At 36.5% G+C, this 15,497-nt stretch overlaps 1 protein-coding gene across 3 annotated transcripts; it reads left to right on the plus strand.

Annotated features, from left to right (window-relative positions):
* Nucleotides 1-5,260: 5,260 nt before the first annotated feature.
* tmem129 (transmembrane protein 129, E3 ubiquitin protein ligase) lies at nucleotides 5,261-12,407 on the plus strand. Of its 3 annotated transcripts, none has more exons than XM_044126793.1 (7): nucleotides 5,261-5,329; nucleotides 6,869-6,927; nucleotides 7,812-8,069; nucleotides 11,408-11,568; nucleotides 11,661-11,820; nucleotides 11,917-11,989; nucleotides 12,193-12,407. In XM_044126793.1, the coding sequence occupies exons 2-7, from the start codon at nucleotides 6,877-6,879 to the stop codon at nucleotides 12,375-12,377; spliced, it is 888 nt and encodes a 295-aa protein (XP_043982728.1). In that variant the 5' UTR covers nucleotides 5,261-5,329; nucleotides 6,869-6,876; the 3' UTR covers nucleotides 12,378-12,407. The 3 variants fall into 3 exon arrangements, with proteins under 3 accessions (XP_043982728.1, XP_043982727.1, XP_043982729.1); XM_044126792.1 differs by lacking the exon at nucleotides 5,261-5,329 and adding an exon at nucleotides 6,309-6,570; XM_044126794.1 differs by lacking the exon at nucleotides 5,261-5,329 and adding an exon at nucleotides 6,608-6,626.
* Nucleotides 12,408-15,497: the final 3,090 nt, after the last annotated feature.

The following is a 15,497-nucleotide window of genomic DNA, read 5'->3' on the forward strand; positions in this document are numbered from 1 at the left end:
AAGCTTTCTCTATATCAAAGAAAACAGCCACCACACTCTCCTTATTAACTTGCCCTTTTCTGATTTCATGTTCTAAACAAAGTAAAGGATCCATAGTGCTTCTCCCTTTTCTAAATCCACTTTGACATTTTGATAAATATCCCCTCTTTTCAACAAAGTAGCTCAATCTTTCATTTACCATTCTCTCCATCATTTTACAAATATGAGAAGTTAAAGCAATGGGTCTGTAACTTTCTGGATTTGACTGCTCTTTACCTGGCTTTAAGATTGGAACTATGATTGCTTCTTTCCATGCCAGAGGTAAAAAAAAAAACACTTCTCATATCTTATTATAGAATTCCAATAAAACCTTCTCATAAATCCTGAACCATTTTCTAATACTAAACAACACATTTTCATTCAATTTCCATTTGATTCAGATATTATCATAGATAGTACAATTTTCAAATACATTCAGCATTCACCATTCTAAACTTAGATAATACACTTTGGTTAAAAACTTGCTATTAATACTTAGAAAAATGTCTTAGAAATTAAATGTTAATGATCTCAACATTCTATGTTGTATTTAGTTTAAACCATGCCAGATGTGGTTCTGGAAGACCTTTGATGTTCTGTGACCCAAACAGGCTTCTGTCCTGCAGTAGATGCTAATTTTATGGCCTCCTGTCCTCTGATAACACAGCAGGAGCCTCCTCGAGATCCCCTTTTGATCTGCATTTGGTTCCTGTTTCTGAATACTTACCGATAGAGTAGTTTAGTTTTAAATCCTTAACGCAAACCTGTTCAAAATTAAGAAATTTGTTCAAAATAAGAATGTTCATTATACATTTTACACCTGCCGTATGATTAACTGTATTAAGCACTAAAAATAATCATTTTTCCGTAACAGCGTGTGGGCGGACCGACTGGAAGGACAAACCCCTCAGTGGAGGACCCTTTATAAACCTCCTATAAGAAAACGAACTGGTGATCTCCAATGGAGAATTTTACATGGTGCCATCGCTACGAACTCAGATTTATCAATTATTAGTCCAGGGGTTTTGAACGAGTGTCCTTTCTGTGGTCTGTCTGAGAGTGTTTGTCATGTTTTTATTGATTGTAGGAGACTGACGACATTTTTTAGTTTATTGATGAGTGTTTTTAGCCACTTTGGCATTGTTTTTACCAGTTCTATTTTTATTAATGGACTGCGTTTTAACAAAACCAATAAGTCAAAAGGTCAGATTTTAAATTATTTAATTGCTGAAGCAAAAATGGCTATTTATTTATCTCGTAGAGACAGATTCCAGGCTGGACCTCAACTCGATGCCGTGGCTCTGTGGAAGGTTAATATAAAGGCCAGATTGAGACTAGAGTTTTGTTTCCACAGAGCCACTGGGAATATGCAAAATTTTATACAGTTATGGGGTTTTAATGGGATATTGTGCAATATATCAACTCAAGGAAAATTAGAATTTAACCAGCACCTTATTTAATTATTTTTTAAAAACTTGTCCTGATGTGATACCTTGTGTTTTTAATTGTATTTTGTGCATTTCATGAATTGTAAATAAATGCATTGTTAAAAATCTTCTTCTACTACTACTATTACTACTACTACTACTAATAATAATAATAATAATACTTCTTCTTTTTACAAACCAACTTACCACCACCTACCGGACTGGAGTGTGATCATCAACAATAGTCAGGGAATTTTATTGTACACACACGCAGGTGTGCAAATTCACATACACACACACACACACACACACACTCATAAACACATATGTATATGTGTATGTATGCACATGCTTACACTCATGATACCTTAAGAATTTTGTTTTGAATAATAGATTTCTCCTCACCTTTGCTTTTAGGAATTCTTAATTTAATAATATCCAATTTCAGGGGATGTTTAGCTAATATATCTACTTCTACATTTCTTTCAATACCTACGCGTGCAGAAATCCAGACAAATCGAACAAGACATTTCTTATTATGTAGCTGAACTGTCCCTCTATCCATGTTCTGTACATTGTTGTCCCTAGTGGAGTTGGGAGGGGTGCTGGTGCCTATCTCCAGCTAACTTTTCAGGTGAGAGGTAGGGTTCACCCTGGACAGGTCACCAGTCTGTCGCAAGGCAACACAGAGACAGGACAAACAATCATGCAATCACACACTCACACCTATGGAGAATTTAGAGACCAATTAATCTGACAGTCATTTTTGACAAATTTGACAGTTTTTGGACTGTGGGAGGAAGCCGGAGAACCCGGAGAGAACCCACGCATGCACAGTGAGAACATGCAAACTATGCAGAAAAATCTCAGGCCTGGAGTCCAACCCAGGACCTTCTTGCTGCAAGGCAACAATGCCACTGTGCAACTCCTAGCTGAACTAATAAACTAGAAAATTTAAATTTAAACGGGGCCAAAGTGTGCCCGTCGGTTGGAACCCAGCGTTCTGATGCTAAAAATTTGCATCAATGCTAAGTTTAGCAAACAATTACAAAATAGCATGTGGAGAATCACAAGAATGTTAACTAACATGGACTTGCACCATTCAGTAGCTATGTTAAAATTAATGCAGAAGCTAAAATTAGCCAAAATGCTAATGTTAGCGTGAATGCTAACATTAGCATTGTGTTAGCATTGTGGTATCTGTCATCTGTCATTGACTTACTCCATTCAATAAACTAAACATGGCTAATAAGTAAGAAAAGTAGGTAAAAGCTTGTACATGTAAAAACTCCATTAGTCGGGGGCAGTGAAATGCTAATGTTTGTGCTAATGTTAATAACCTGCATTAACCTCAGAAAAAAAGATAATAAAAGCTAATATTATTGCACCGCCTAAGGGGGCGCAATAACCTGATAAAAATATTGAGGCTTTTATTTTGAAATTTTCAGTAAGCTTAATTTTAAATGGCCACAGTTATCCAATGTGGTTGTGTTAAACCAGTTATATAATGCCCAAAGGAGCCATTACAAGATGTAAATAAATGTCAATGCCTTTTTTTTTCAATTTTCAGAAACTTCATTTTAAATGGCCAAACTAATCCCATGAGTAACAGTGGTTGGGTTAAATCAGTTATATAATGCCCAAAACGTTGCGCCATGTCTGTAGTTGAAACATTCTGCTCAGCCTCTTTCTGTGGTAACTCAGAGTTCCACCATCACTGTAGTTCTTAACTGCCAATTCAGCCCTCCTCTGACTTACTAAAGTGAGAGTTCTGCCATGTTTGTAGTTCTGACATTCCATCATTGTAGTTCTAAAGAGGAGCTCAGCTCTCAGCCACCTGTCATGTGTACGTGAGACAGAGAAGTGGAGAAAGAATTCAATCTTTGTGAGAGACCAAGTCAGTTTTCCTCAAAAAAGCTGTCCGAACAAGTCCGCCTAAAGCAGTGTTTCTCAACCTATTTTGGGCCAGCGCCCCCTGGTAAAGATCCTCATTCAGCTGAGAGTTACAGGCCAATAGCTTTAACATCATGTAGAGGTAAAGTTATGGAAAAAATGGTAAATAATAGATTAACTTATTTTTTAGAGTCTAAAGAGAAGATTAAATCCTATCAATTTGGTTTTAGAAAAGGTAGAAGTACAATAGATCCTGCATTATGTCTGCAACATGAAATTAGACGGGCTCAGATTAATAAGGAGAGTTTAATAGCAATTTTTTTAGATGTAGAAAAAGCTTTTGATATGTTATGGAAAGAAGGATTGTTAATTAAAATAAAACAAATGGGGATAAGAGGCAGAATATATAGATGGATCAAAACATTTTTACTGAAAGAAAAAATAGGTGTAAAAGTGGGTGGAGAATTAAGTTCAAAACATCAAGTCAAAAATGGCACTCCCCAAGGCAGTATAATAAGTCCTATGCTATTTATTATAATGATTAATGATATTTTTAATAATATCGATAAATCTTTTGGTGTTTCGTTATTTGCAGATGATGGCCTTATTTGGAAGAGGGGAAGAAATATTAAATTTGTAAATAGGAAACTACAAGAGGCGTTACATAGTGTAGAAGCTTGGGCTTTAGAATCTCAATATCTAAATCTAAAGTTATTATTTTTACCAATAGGAAGTTAAATATTATTGCAAGCCTCAAATTATATGAGAATGTTATTGAAAGGATAGATCAAATAAAGTACTCAGGAATCTGGTTTGATAAAAACTTACATGGAAAATTAATGTTAATAAAATAATTGAAAAAAGTTAAAAAATCTTAAATATGAGATTTTTAAGAGGAAAAGAATGGGGAGCTGATAGGAGAGCTTTAAAAACAATTTACACTGGAGTAATCAGATCAATTTTTGATTATGGATATATTTTATATAATTCAGCTTCAAGTAGTTTACTAAAAAAATACATAGATTACAAAATCAAGCTTTAAGACTTTGTTGCGGAGCGATGAAAAATACCCCAATTTCAGCTCTACAAGTTGAGATGGGTGAGATGCCACTGGAGCTCAGAAGAAAACAATTAGCCATAATATTAAAGGACATAAAGAAAACGATCCTCCATATGTTCAGCTACAACCTTGTCAAGAAAAAGAAAAAAAGCAAATAAATTGTTTTGGATGGTTTATAAAAAATGAAATAAGAGATATAGGAATAAATTGTAGTTTAATTAGTCCTGTGATTGTTATTCCTGTGTAAGGACACTCGGTGGGGACCTGGAAATTCAACCACACACAGGAGTTTAGAAAGAAAAAACAAGTTTAATAAAATATTCAGGCACTGGTCGCTGCTCAGGGAATGGTCATCAAACACAGCACTGTCATGCAGTGAACGGGTGGAGCTGAAAACAAAAGTAGATTTGGCTGCTGTGGATCCAAAGATACTCTCCACAAGGAGATCCAGTAGGCAGCACACAGGGACTAAGACGAAGATCAGGCAAAGGTCATACACGGGTAGGCAGAGAGAGCAAACTTAGCTTGAGGGGCAGGCGATACTCGGTGGTCGTGAGGCAGAGCTTGGGTCAGGGTCCAGAAATCCAGAATAGATGGGTTCCGACAAGGTCTTGGCAAGGGGGGTCAATCCGGGGACAGAAAGGGGTCAAGAATCACAGAAGGCTTGGAAGAAAAACACTGGATTTCTACTGGCTCGTGGCTGTCGATAATCTGGCAAGGAGGCAGAGACTGAGAGGTGTTTAAGTAGGGCGGGGACCAGGTGGAACAGGAAAGCAATCAGGCATGGCAGGTGAACTGAATGAATGATTAGGCTCAGCATGGACAGACAGAACATGAATCATGACATCCTGTTATTCCACCATGGATAATTGGACTAGCTGAAGTTGATTTAAGTTTACTGGAAAAAAGAAGACAACTAGAAAAGAAAGAGGTGGGAAGTTATATAGGAAAAGAATATGCAGAATATATCCAAATATATACAGATGCTTCCAAAATGTCAAATAACAATATAGGAATAGCATTTATAATTCCGGATTTAGATATTATGAGAAATAAAAGAATAACAGATAAATTGACAGTGTATACAGGTGAACTAATGGCTATTTTAATGGCTCTAGAATTTATTGAGGAAACGAGAGAGAGAGGGAGGTTATAATTTGTTCAGATTCAAGTAATGCATTAATAAGTATTTTAGAACTAAATTCAGAATCAAGGCAAGATATTATAGTTGATATTAATCATTCAATTTTTAGGATTAAAAATTATGGGTCTCGGGTCAAATTAGTTTGGGTTCCTGCCCACTTTGGAGTAACAGGAAATGAGCTGGCAGATAGTTTTGCTAAGAATGCAGCAAAAAAGTGTATTGTTGATTAAAATATTAAAATAAGCAAAAAATGAAGTTAAAAATATTAGTAAAATGTATATTAAGGAAAAATGGCAGGAACAGTGGGATAGAGGAAGTAATGCCAGATTTTATTATAGCATCCCAAAAAAAGTTGGAGAATTTAGGAAACGTAGCAGGAATAAAAAAGAATAGGATGCTATATCTAGTTTAAGGTTTGGACATACAGGTTTAAACAGTACTCTTAAAGTAATTAATAAACACAGTACAGGTTTTTGTAGTTATTGTGGAAAATTAGAAACAATAGAACATATTTTTTTTAGAATGTAGTAAGTATGTTCAGGAAAGGGAGGAGTTAATTAGAGATTTAAATAGGAATAAAAATAAATTAGATATTAGAATTTTGCTTCAAAGATCGTCTGGGGATGTAGTTTTTAATAGTATTTTTAGTTTTCTAAGGAGAACAGGTATTATGGGAAGATTATAGTGAATTAACATCTAATCCATACTCCAGTCTAGAAGGTGGCGGTAATGCACCTAAAAGTTGTTTGCCAACTGCCATAAAAAAAGAAGAAGAAGACGAAGAAGACGAAGAAGAAGAAAACGGAAGCAAAGTCCAGAAAATATGGAGAATCCAGAGTTATCTTTCACTTTGGCTTATACCGTGTTTGCTGTTTGTCTTATCTTTACACCGAACGAATTCCGCGCAGCAGGTTTAACCATCCAAAATGCGTTTTCGCCCTGGTTGGGCAGTGAGGATATTGACTTCATCGGGCACCATTTGAGGAGGACCAGCCTCACTGTATTGATCCACAGTTCTCTTCCTCTAGGTTAGCTGTTAGCTGACTCTTGGTCACAGACTTTCAGATTACAGAACGTTGATCCGGTAATTTGGTTAATTTAAAATCTAAATTACCAAGAGCTGGTTTGCTTTTATGCATATACTATGAGTATTCTTTCCAGTATATATTATCTAAATATATTAGATTGTATATTTAGATAATAAATATATTATTTATTATATCTAACCCCATATATCTAATAATTTTTCCCAGTAAATATTAGGTAATATTTACTGAAATATTAGATATTTAATGGAAAGCATACCCACGCTGTTATTCTCCCCAGGTTACTTCATGGGAATGTGTGTTGCTGCCCCAGAAAAGAACCTGATAAATGTTCACCAGGTAGGTGCTGTTTTAATCAGTATTTGGGATTCAGATCAGACACAATATATGATCATATTCATCCTCTAATATTCACAGTTGGTCGATTTGAAGTAATGCATATTGAAATATAAACTACTTTTTAATTTGTAAAAAAATTTAAAATAAGAAATTTTTGAAAAATTCCACCCGACTGGGCTGTCAGGAAAACTTGGAGTTGCAGATTTTGGAATAGAAAACTGCCACATTCCATCATGATTCCTTTGTCATTTAAATTCACTCCATATCATACTTGTCATAAGTATTCAAAACAACAGTGATATTAATGCTTCCGCCAGTGAGCCTTAAGGACCTTTCAAATTAAAAAGGGGTTTTGGACCAAATTAAAATCTGCATAATTCATCAGTTTTCTCACATTTCTCTCTGAGACACTATACAAATGTGGATGATCACTGAGGTTATATGTACCACAGATTAATACATAAATGCGACAAGGTCTGAGTCAAACAGACTGTCAACATGTTGATAGAGTGGTGACACTAGTGCATAATTCTGCACAATTGAACAATTGGCACAAGAAGGAAATTTGAATTATTTGGGTCTGATGTGCTTGACCGATATAACCTGCAGGTGACAGTGACTACCATATGAGGTGCTGGCCTTTAACCCCCTTTCCAAGCCTCCAGAGTGCAGAAGAGGAGCACTTAAGTACTGCTCACTCAACTGTACTATACACTCAAATATGGACCGTTCCATCGGCTTCCTAAACTGACAATGGTGGTGTGTTCCTTTTATTTTTCACGCCACTACTGTGGCTACCAAAAATTAGATAAACGTTAAGTTTATTTATTCAAATTGATAAGTTTTGTATCTAATCTGATCCCTATTGTATTGTGTTTCACCAGATTAGTGCCAGCTGGAGAGCTTTTCTCTTTCTCTCTGTAAGCCTTCAATTGACCAGCTGGCTGCTTGTCATTTACTGGTACTGCTACCATTGGCACAACCATCCCATCAGCAGGACACTTAAAGCTCATGCACAGCTTCCTTATTCCACCTCTGGCCATGTGGCAGCCAGCATCAACAGAGAGTTCAGACGAATAGACAAAGTTGTGACAGGAGTGCCTGGAGCTCGAGTTATTGTTACAGACAGCTGGATACTGAAGGTGAGTGTAACTGTGATCTCTTCAAAACTAGGTAAACAATTTCTGCAAGGAAAAAACTGCCTTATTACTCAAATAAATGCACTTCTGACAACTTACATATTAATATTTCATTGAATTCACTAAAGGTCTGTCAAAATTCCTTTGCCTTCAACTTTTAACATAGTTCATTTCATTTGTTTATATGAACCATTTCAGAGTATTTTTTTTCTTTTGTCTGAGTGGGGTTTTGTTTATAAAGCCTTGCCGTGATCAAAACAATTAAATATTTGTGTGTGACCTTTATTTTGATGACAACCGTTTTTTTGGTGAGACATACATAGTTAATAAGGTATGAATAACTGATTCATACCTTATGAATCAGTTATTCATATATCTTGATATAATAAATACTACACTTGATTTAACCAGGTAGATTGAGACCTTTGAGATTAAGAATCTCATTTTAATGGAGACCAGGTAATGATGGACAGCAACATAAAACAACAGTTACAAACATTACATACAAATAACATCCACACAATCTACCTAGAAAAAAAGTTTTAACTCATACAGGCTGTAAACATTTACATGTTATACATGTAAATGTTTAACATGTACCTTAACAAATTTTAATCTGAAAATTTGGCACATTACTTGAACACAATGTGTTAAATTCTATCTAATCTAATGCATATTAATCAAACCACTGTTTTGACCTAAAAGCCTCTCTTCTGTGGAGGGTTACCTAATCCTAGGGGCAGGCGGCCTGTCAGGTTGCCAACAGTTGGAGAAGTTGCACATATTGACGGGTGGATTTGTTGTAAATTTGATAAGAATATGACTGCTTAATTCTAATTTAACTAATTAATTATTGAATCATATTTATGTAGCCATTAATTATTTAATGGTATCCGTGGCAGCTCACACTTAAACACTTTTAGCTCTCTTAACAACTAGACGAGCTATACATTATTATAGGTCGTTGTTGAAAATAGGACACAGATGTTATGTTGACATGGTGAATGACTAACACCAGACTGATTCTATCTGGAGGAAATATCAAGACAACCGGGATCTCCATGGATTGTGGTTAGGCACAGAAAGAAACACTGGCAATGCAACATTTGTGTCATTGGGCTTTGAGGGCTGCAAAGAAATTCTATCTAATCTAACGCATATTAATCAAACCACTGTTTGATTAATATGCAGCCAGGTTTCAAGACCTGGCTGCTGGAGCTACTACAAATTAGCTTCAAAGGAGGCTGTGTGAAACTGGACTGCTGTCACTGCATTCTGGCATGTTGTCTGGGCCCCAACCAGCAACCGTGGCAGTTGTGTTGAAGCTCCACGACTTTCAAGACAAAGCTTGGATCGTGCAGGAGGCGAAGAGTGCTCAGTCTCTGGTCTACAAAAGTGCCCAGAATATGATGTCTGAGGATTTTTCTGCTGCTGTTGAAAGGAATGTGAAATATGAAAGCATTAAACTCACCGTTGCATTTGCATTTGTCTCCATGGTCGCCAGTCTCAGTGATGCTGGTATTTCTTCAATAAATACCAGCATGTCGTGTCACTTGATTAGCTGGGTGTTGGAATCGGACATCCATTGCTAATAACTGTGACCTGAAGTAACCTTGCCATTTTTACAGCAAATTTTTAGATACTGAATTTGAGACAGTGAATTTGAGCAAGTAAATTGGAGGACACCGAAAATATTGCATTTGAATTTTGAAAAGTGGATTTTTTTTTATATGCTGAATTTTTTAATTTTTTATTTTGAAAATTTGATAACTTTGAAATAGGAATCCATCCATCCATCCATCCATCCACCCACCCATGGGTCACAGGGTCAACCTGGAGGGTCACCCTGGACAGGTCGCCAGTCTGTCGCAGGGCAACACAGAGACATACAGGACACACAACCATTCACACACACACTCACACCTAGGGAGAATTTAGAGAGAATTAACCTGACAGTCATGTTTTTGGACTGTGGGAGGAAGCCTGAGAACCCGGAGAGAACCCACCATGCACAGGGAGAACATGCAAACTCCATGCAGAAAGACCCCGGGCCGGGAATCGAACCCAGGACCTTCTTGATTTGCTCTACCAACTGCGCCACTGTGCAGCCCATCTATAGGAATAAATTTTTTTAACAAATGAAATTTGCAACCATGTACAAATAATGACACTGAATTTTCTTTTAGGATAAAAATATATTCCGAATTTATTTTAACACTGAAAAAGTAAGCACTAATATACAACATTCCAATTTCAGAGGCATTTTTTATTCAAATCCTGATGGCACATATTTACTTCCATAATATTGGCTTGTAACAAAGACTTCCAATGATGGTGACAGAACACATTCTCATGGCAGCATCAATATGCTAGCCCAGGGGTGGGCAATCCTAGTCCTCGAGGGCCGGTCTCCTGCAACTTTTAGATGTATCTCTACTTCCACATACCTGAGTCAAATAATGAGGTCATTAGCAGAACTGTGAAGAACCTGACTGCACTTGGGAGGTGATTCAGCTGTTGGAATCAGGTGTGTTGGACCAGGGAGACATTTAAGAGTTGCAGGACACCGGCCCTCGAGGACCAGGAGTGCCCATCCCTGTGCTAGCCTCTCTGGTGGGAGGGTAGCATGTTGTTGTTGCTAACGTTAGCACTAACATTAGCAGTGCAACACCTCTCACTAGTGCACTGCTTTGCAAGAAAGTCTATTGGCATTAGGCTTTTCCCTTAAATAAGCGTCTAGCTGTTTTTTCATTTATTAGCTACGTTTAGTATACTGAATGGAGCATGTTAGACTTAGACAACATGCCATTCATACCCCACATGCCACTGACAGCCCTTTGGATAACATTAGCATTTTTGATCATTTTATCTTACACACTTATGTTTGCATACTGAAGGTATTCAGTTCATCATAACATTGATACTCCACATGGTGTTTCTTACATGTTAGCTAAGCTTAGCATTGATGCTAATTTTTAGGATCAGAACTCTGGGTTCCAACCGATGGGCACACTTTGGCAGGGCCTGTTTAAATTTCTTCTGAAATTTTCTAGTTTTTCTGTTATTCCTCTGTTTCTTTAATCAGTCCTCTATAGTGTCTGTTCATCTGCTACATTTTTCTTTGCTTTGCTTATTAAGCCGTCAGAAACGCAGACCAGGATCTCTATAATTATTTTTGAAACTTCTATCTCTACAACAAAGGCTAATGGTGCTTTTATCTCAAATGCATTTGTTTTCTTTGTCTTATAGAGGAATTTTATTTGCATTTTAAGAGTATCTGACTCTTGTCTGTTACAAAAAGCAGTTATTCAAAAATGCCAGCTCTCTTTTTCTGTTTGTAGGTGACCACATATCACATTGACATGGCCTTACAAAGTGACTGTCATGTGACCGTGACAGATTCCAGGCAGCATCAGCTGAGCCCAGATTCACCTTCCCCCATAGAGATCCTGAGCTTGAGGGTGGAGAGCATTAACCCTACAGTCAGACCATTCAATATTAGGTGTGTGTGTATGTGCTTGTACACAATTCATTCAATAATTCTGTATAAATGGTTTAGTGACCAATTGGTTATTTTTTTGTTTCCGTTTTTAGTCTTAACTCAACAGATTATACTGATTTGAGGGTAAAGCTCAGAGCTCCCATCAGAACTTCTCCCAATGTTGTGATCCACCAAACAATGAGTGAACTCTTTCTGGAAACCTTCAGAGCTCAGGTGGAGCTCAATCAACGATACACACTCCCCAGTGGGCAGGTAGTACTCTGAATCCCTTGCAAATCAGAGATTTTGTTCAACAACCACGAAGAAATGTAAGCAAATGCATTTTGCTTGCTCTTCCTATATCTACAGGAAGTGGAACCCTGTATTGGCTGCATGCAAGTTCCAGCAAGTACCAAGTTGGTTAGACTCTGCCAAACAGCAGGTAAGAGTTTACATCTGTGAGTTTCTGACATTGTTTAAGCTTATGTCAGAAAAAACAACATATGTGTTTTTCCTTAAAAAGTGTCATAAAAAAATCGCTTTTTAAATTAAGGCCTATTAGTTTATTCAGAACAAATAGTGGGAAGACTGTGTTCATATTTGGGTCTATAATAACCAACATCTCTGTCTGTATCTTGACTACAGGAATAGATAATGAATCAGAGTGCCAGCAGTGTTTCTGCAGACCTATGTGGTGCCTTTTTTGTTTGGGTCGATGGTTTGCCAGTCGCCAGGACCAACAAAGACCTCAGACTTGGTTATCCAGCAAGGTTCCCTGCCCTACATGCAGAGCCAAATTCTGCATACTAGATGTTTGTATGGTCCACTGACCCACAATATTAAAATGACATATTCTCAGATAAACCCACATCTGTGTCAAGCAAAGGAGCCGTATAGCAGCACCGAACGGGACACTGCCTTGATTATGTGGCCTTACTCTTGAACTACAAATGTATTCTACTGTCTCAAATGATCTACAACACTCAGATCACATACCCTACAAAATAAGAACCTTCATATCATATTTTTCACATCATACATATATATATATATATATATATATATATATATATATATATATATATATATATATATACACACACACACACACACAGTTGGGTTCAAAATAATAGCAGTCCCACATCACTAGCAAGATAAATCACTGTTTTTGTTTAAATTACAACTTCTACACTGCAAGTAAGTCTCTAGGACACAAGTGTCAAACTCCAGTCCTTCAGGGCCACAGTCCTGCAGTTTTTAAATGTGCCACAGGTACAAAACACTGGAATGAAATGACTTAATTACCTCCTCCTTGTGTAGATCAGTTCTCCAGAGACTTGCTAATGACCTAATTATTCTATTCAGGTGTGGTGCAGCAGAGACACATCTAAAAGTTGCAGGGCAGTGGCCCTCCAGGACTGGAGTTTGACACCCCTGCTCTAGGAGGTTTAGTAATGGTATAGAAAACTAACAGGCATGATATGCAAGCTGCTGATTCTGTGAAACTGATCAAAAAATAGCAGTGCTGAGTCCAATTACAGTAGTGAGGTCATTGTTTATGTGGAAAAAAGAACATGTGAAACAGGTGACCCTTATCAAGGGTCAAAGATCAAGGCAAGTGACGCTGCATAAGCTGGATGTGCATTTGTTTTTCAAGACATTGTTCAGAAGAAGAGCATTTTTTGATCAAAAAATTTATAAAAACGGAGAAAACCTATAAAGAACTGTACAAAATTAAAATGGTATCAAAAGCTTTAAAATGGCAGCCAAAAGCACAAAGTTGAGTAAGAAAAAGAAAAACTATTGAAATCGATTGGAGAATAACCAAAATGGCAAAGGCTCAGCCAATCATCAGCTCCAGGAGGATCAAAGATCTGCTATTGCCTGAGTACTGCAACAATCAGACGATGTTTATTGAAGCTAAGAGAAGGAGTTTGTTATGTCATTTATGAGAAGGAGTATGTTAATTTCTGAAATTGGGTTTCTGTGGGAAAGTTATGAACAAAGACCGTCTTGCCTGTAATAGGTAATGCTCTTAAAGTTTTCTTCTGATTAGTTTCCATGGAGGCTAATGCTAACTGCTAGTCAGAGAGGGCCCAATATTAATGTAGAGCTGCCATCTTAAAGTGGCTCCAATCCCAAATCTGCTTTCATGTGAATGCTGTTTTGTAAATCTTCAAACTAGAATCAAGAAGCCCAGCAAAGTCCCATTGTTAAAAAGACAAGTACTGAAGTGGCTGCAATTTGCCAAAGAAAATATTGACTGGCCTAAAAAGAAATGACATAATATTTTGTCAACTGATGAAAGTAAAATTGTTCTTTTTAGTTCTAAGGGCCACAGACAGTTTGGCAAGCTTCCTGCAAACTCTGAATTCAAGCCACAGTACACAGTGAAGACAATAAACCACGGTGGTTCAAGCATCATGATACATATGGGGATGATTCTCAAACTATGGTGTTGGTCCTATTTATCACATAACAGATCCTGGATCTGTTAGAGTACACCAGAATATTGGAATAAGTCATAATGCTGTATGCTGAAGAGGAAATGCCTTTGAAACAGATGTTTCAACAAGACAATGACCCCAAACACACAAGCAAGCGAGCAAAATCATGTTTCCAGACAAACAGAATTTAAGTAATTCTTAAATTGTGGCCAACACAATTAAATAAAAAATTTGTGAGCTGACATAAAAAATGCTGTTCATGAGGCAAAACCAAGAAATATCAAAAGGTATTGTAGAACACAGTACATTTGTCCTGGGCTGCAATACCTGTTGACCGGTGCCAGAAGTTGATTGACTCCATGTACCACAGACGGGAAGCAGTTATCAGAAACCATGGTTATGCAACTAAATATTAGTTTATGATTCTCAGGAAAGATGAATCTTCCAGCATTTCTTAGTTTATAAAGTTTATTTTTGAGTTCGTAACACTGCTATTTTTTCAACATTGTATTTCTTGACTTTCTGTAAAATATTGTAATATTCAATAACTTTTTCCTCTTTTTTTGCTTTGAAATAGAATGTGCAGTGTCCCCAAAGCATTTGTGTTCATTAAAATACAATTTATTTGAAGAATTTTGGGGTTTAGTGATCTTTTTAAAAACACTGCTATTATTATGAACATAATTGTGTATATAGCTCTGATGAGAATTAAGTGACCATTGCACAGTAGTTCTATTCTATGAACTACTGATGAAATTCCAAGCAAAATTGAAGTATTTATTTGCAGAAAATGAGAAATAGTCAAAATCACAAAAAAGATGCAGTGCTGTCAGACCTCAAATATTGCAAAGAAAACAAGTTAGTATCCATTTAGAAACAACAACCATCAGGTTTTCAATGGAGTTCAGTGCAGTCGTCTTTTTTCCAGAGCTGTATATAAATATTATTGTTAAATTATTATTTTGAGATCTTGGATGGAGTAGCTTGTCAACCAATAAGCAATTTCCACTTGGGGATCAATAAGGTATATTCTACCTATCTATCTATTAAAATTTATTGTCACTACATGTAAAATGAGATTAAAGTTTGCAAACAGAACCTAATACTATTTAACAGTTCATTGCTTTGGTGGAAATCCCAAGCTTTAAAATCTGATTGCCCAAGGGGGAAATTGTAACTGCAGTTCACAAAATAAAGAAAAGACATGTTGTTGTTTTTAAATCAATATAATTTATGCTAAATCTCAAGAATATGGAGTGTTTAAAAACTGCTAAATGAAGTAGCTGTTGGTACTAAATATTTGCAACTATTTTAATTAATTAACTAGCATGTATTCTTAAGATTCTCCACAATTTCAGAACTATACACAGAAGAGCAGAATCGTACATCAATGTACTGCACAAAGTGTGTAAATAAAGACATGCCTATTACAGTACCATGATAATACCATTATTTGTCACTGATAACAGATTCGTTCTTTTTGCTTTTTTGTCATATTTAAAT

This window comes from Gambusia affinis, linkage group LG09, assembly GCF_019740435.1.
Source record: "Gambusia affinis linkage group LG09, SWU_Gaff_1.0, whole genome shotgun sequence".
In the NCBI taxonomy this organism is placed as follows: Eukaryota; Metazoa; Chordata; class Actinopteri; order Cyprinodontiformes; family Poeciliidae; genus Gambusia; species Gambusia affinis.

Bases quoted from the DNA above. Each gene is read 5' to 3' on its own strand.
- tmem129 (XM_044126792.1), top strand. From the start codon at position 6,366: ATGGAGAATCCAGAGTTATCTTTCACTTTGGCTTATACCGTGTTTGCT. The intron at 6,571-6,868 runs GTTAGCTGTTAG...TATTCTCCCCAG, and splicing joins CCACAGTTCTCTTCCTCTAG to GTTACTTCATGGGAATGTGT. The intron at 11,569-11,660 runs GTGTGTGTGTAT...TTCCGTTTTTAG, and splicing joins GTCAGACCATTCAATATTAG to TCTTAACTCAACAGATTATA.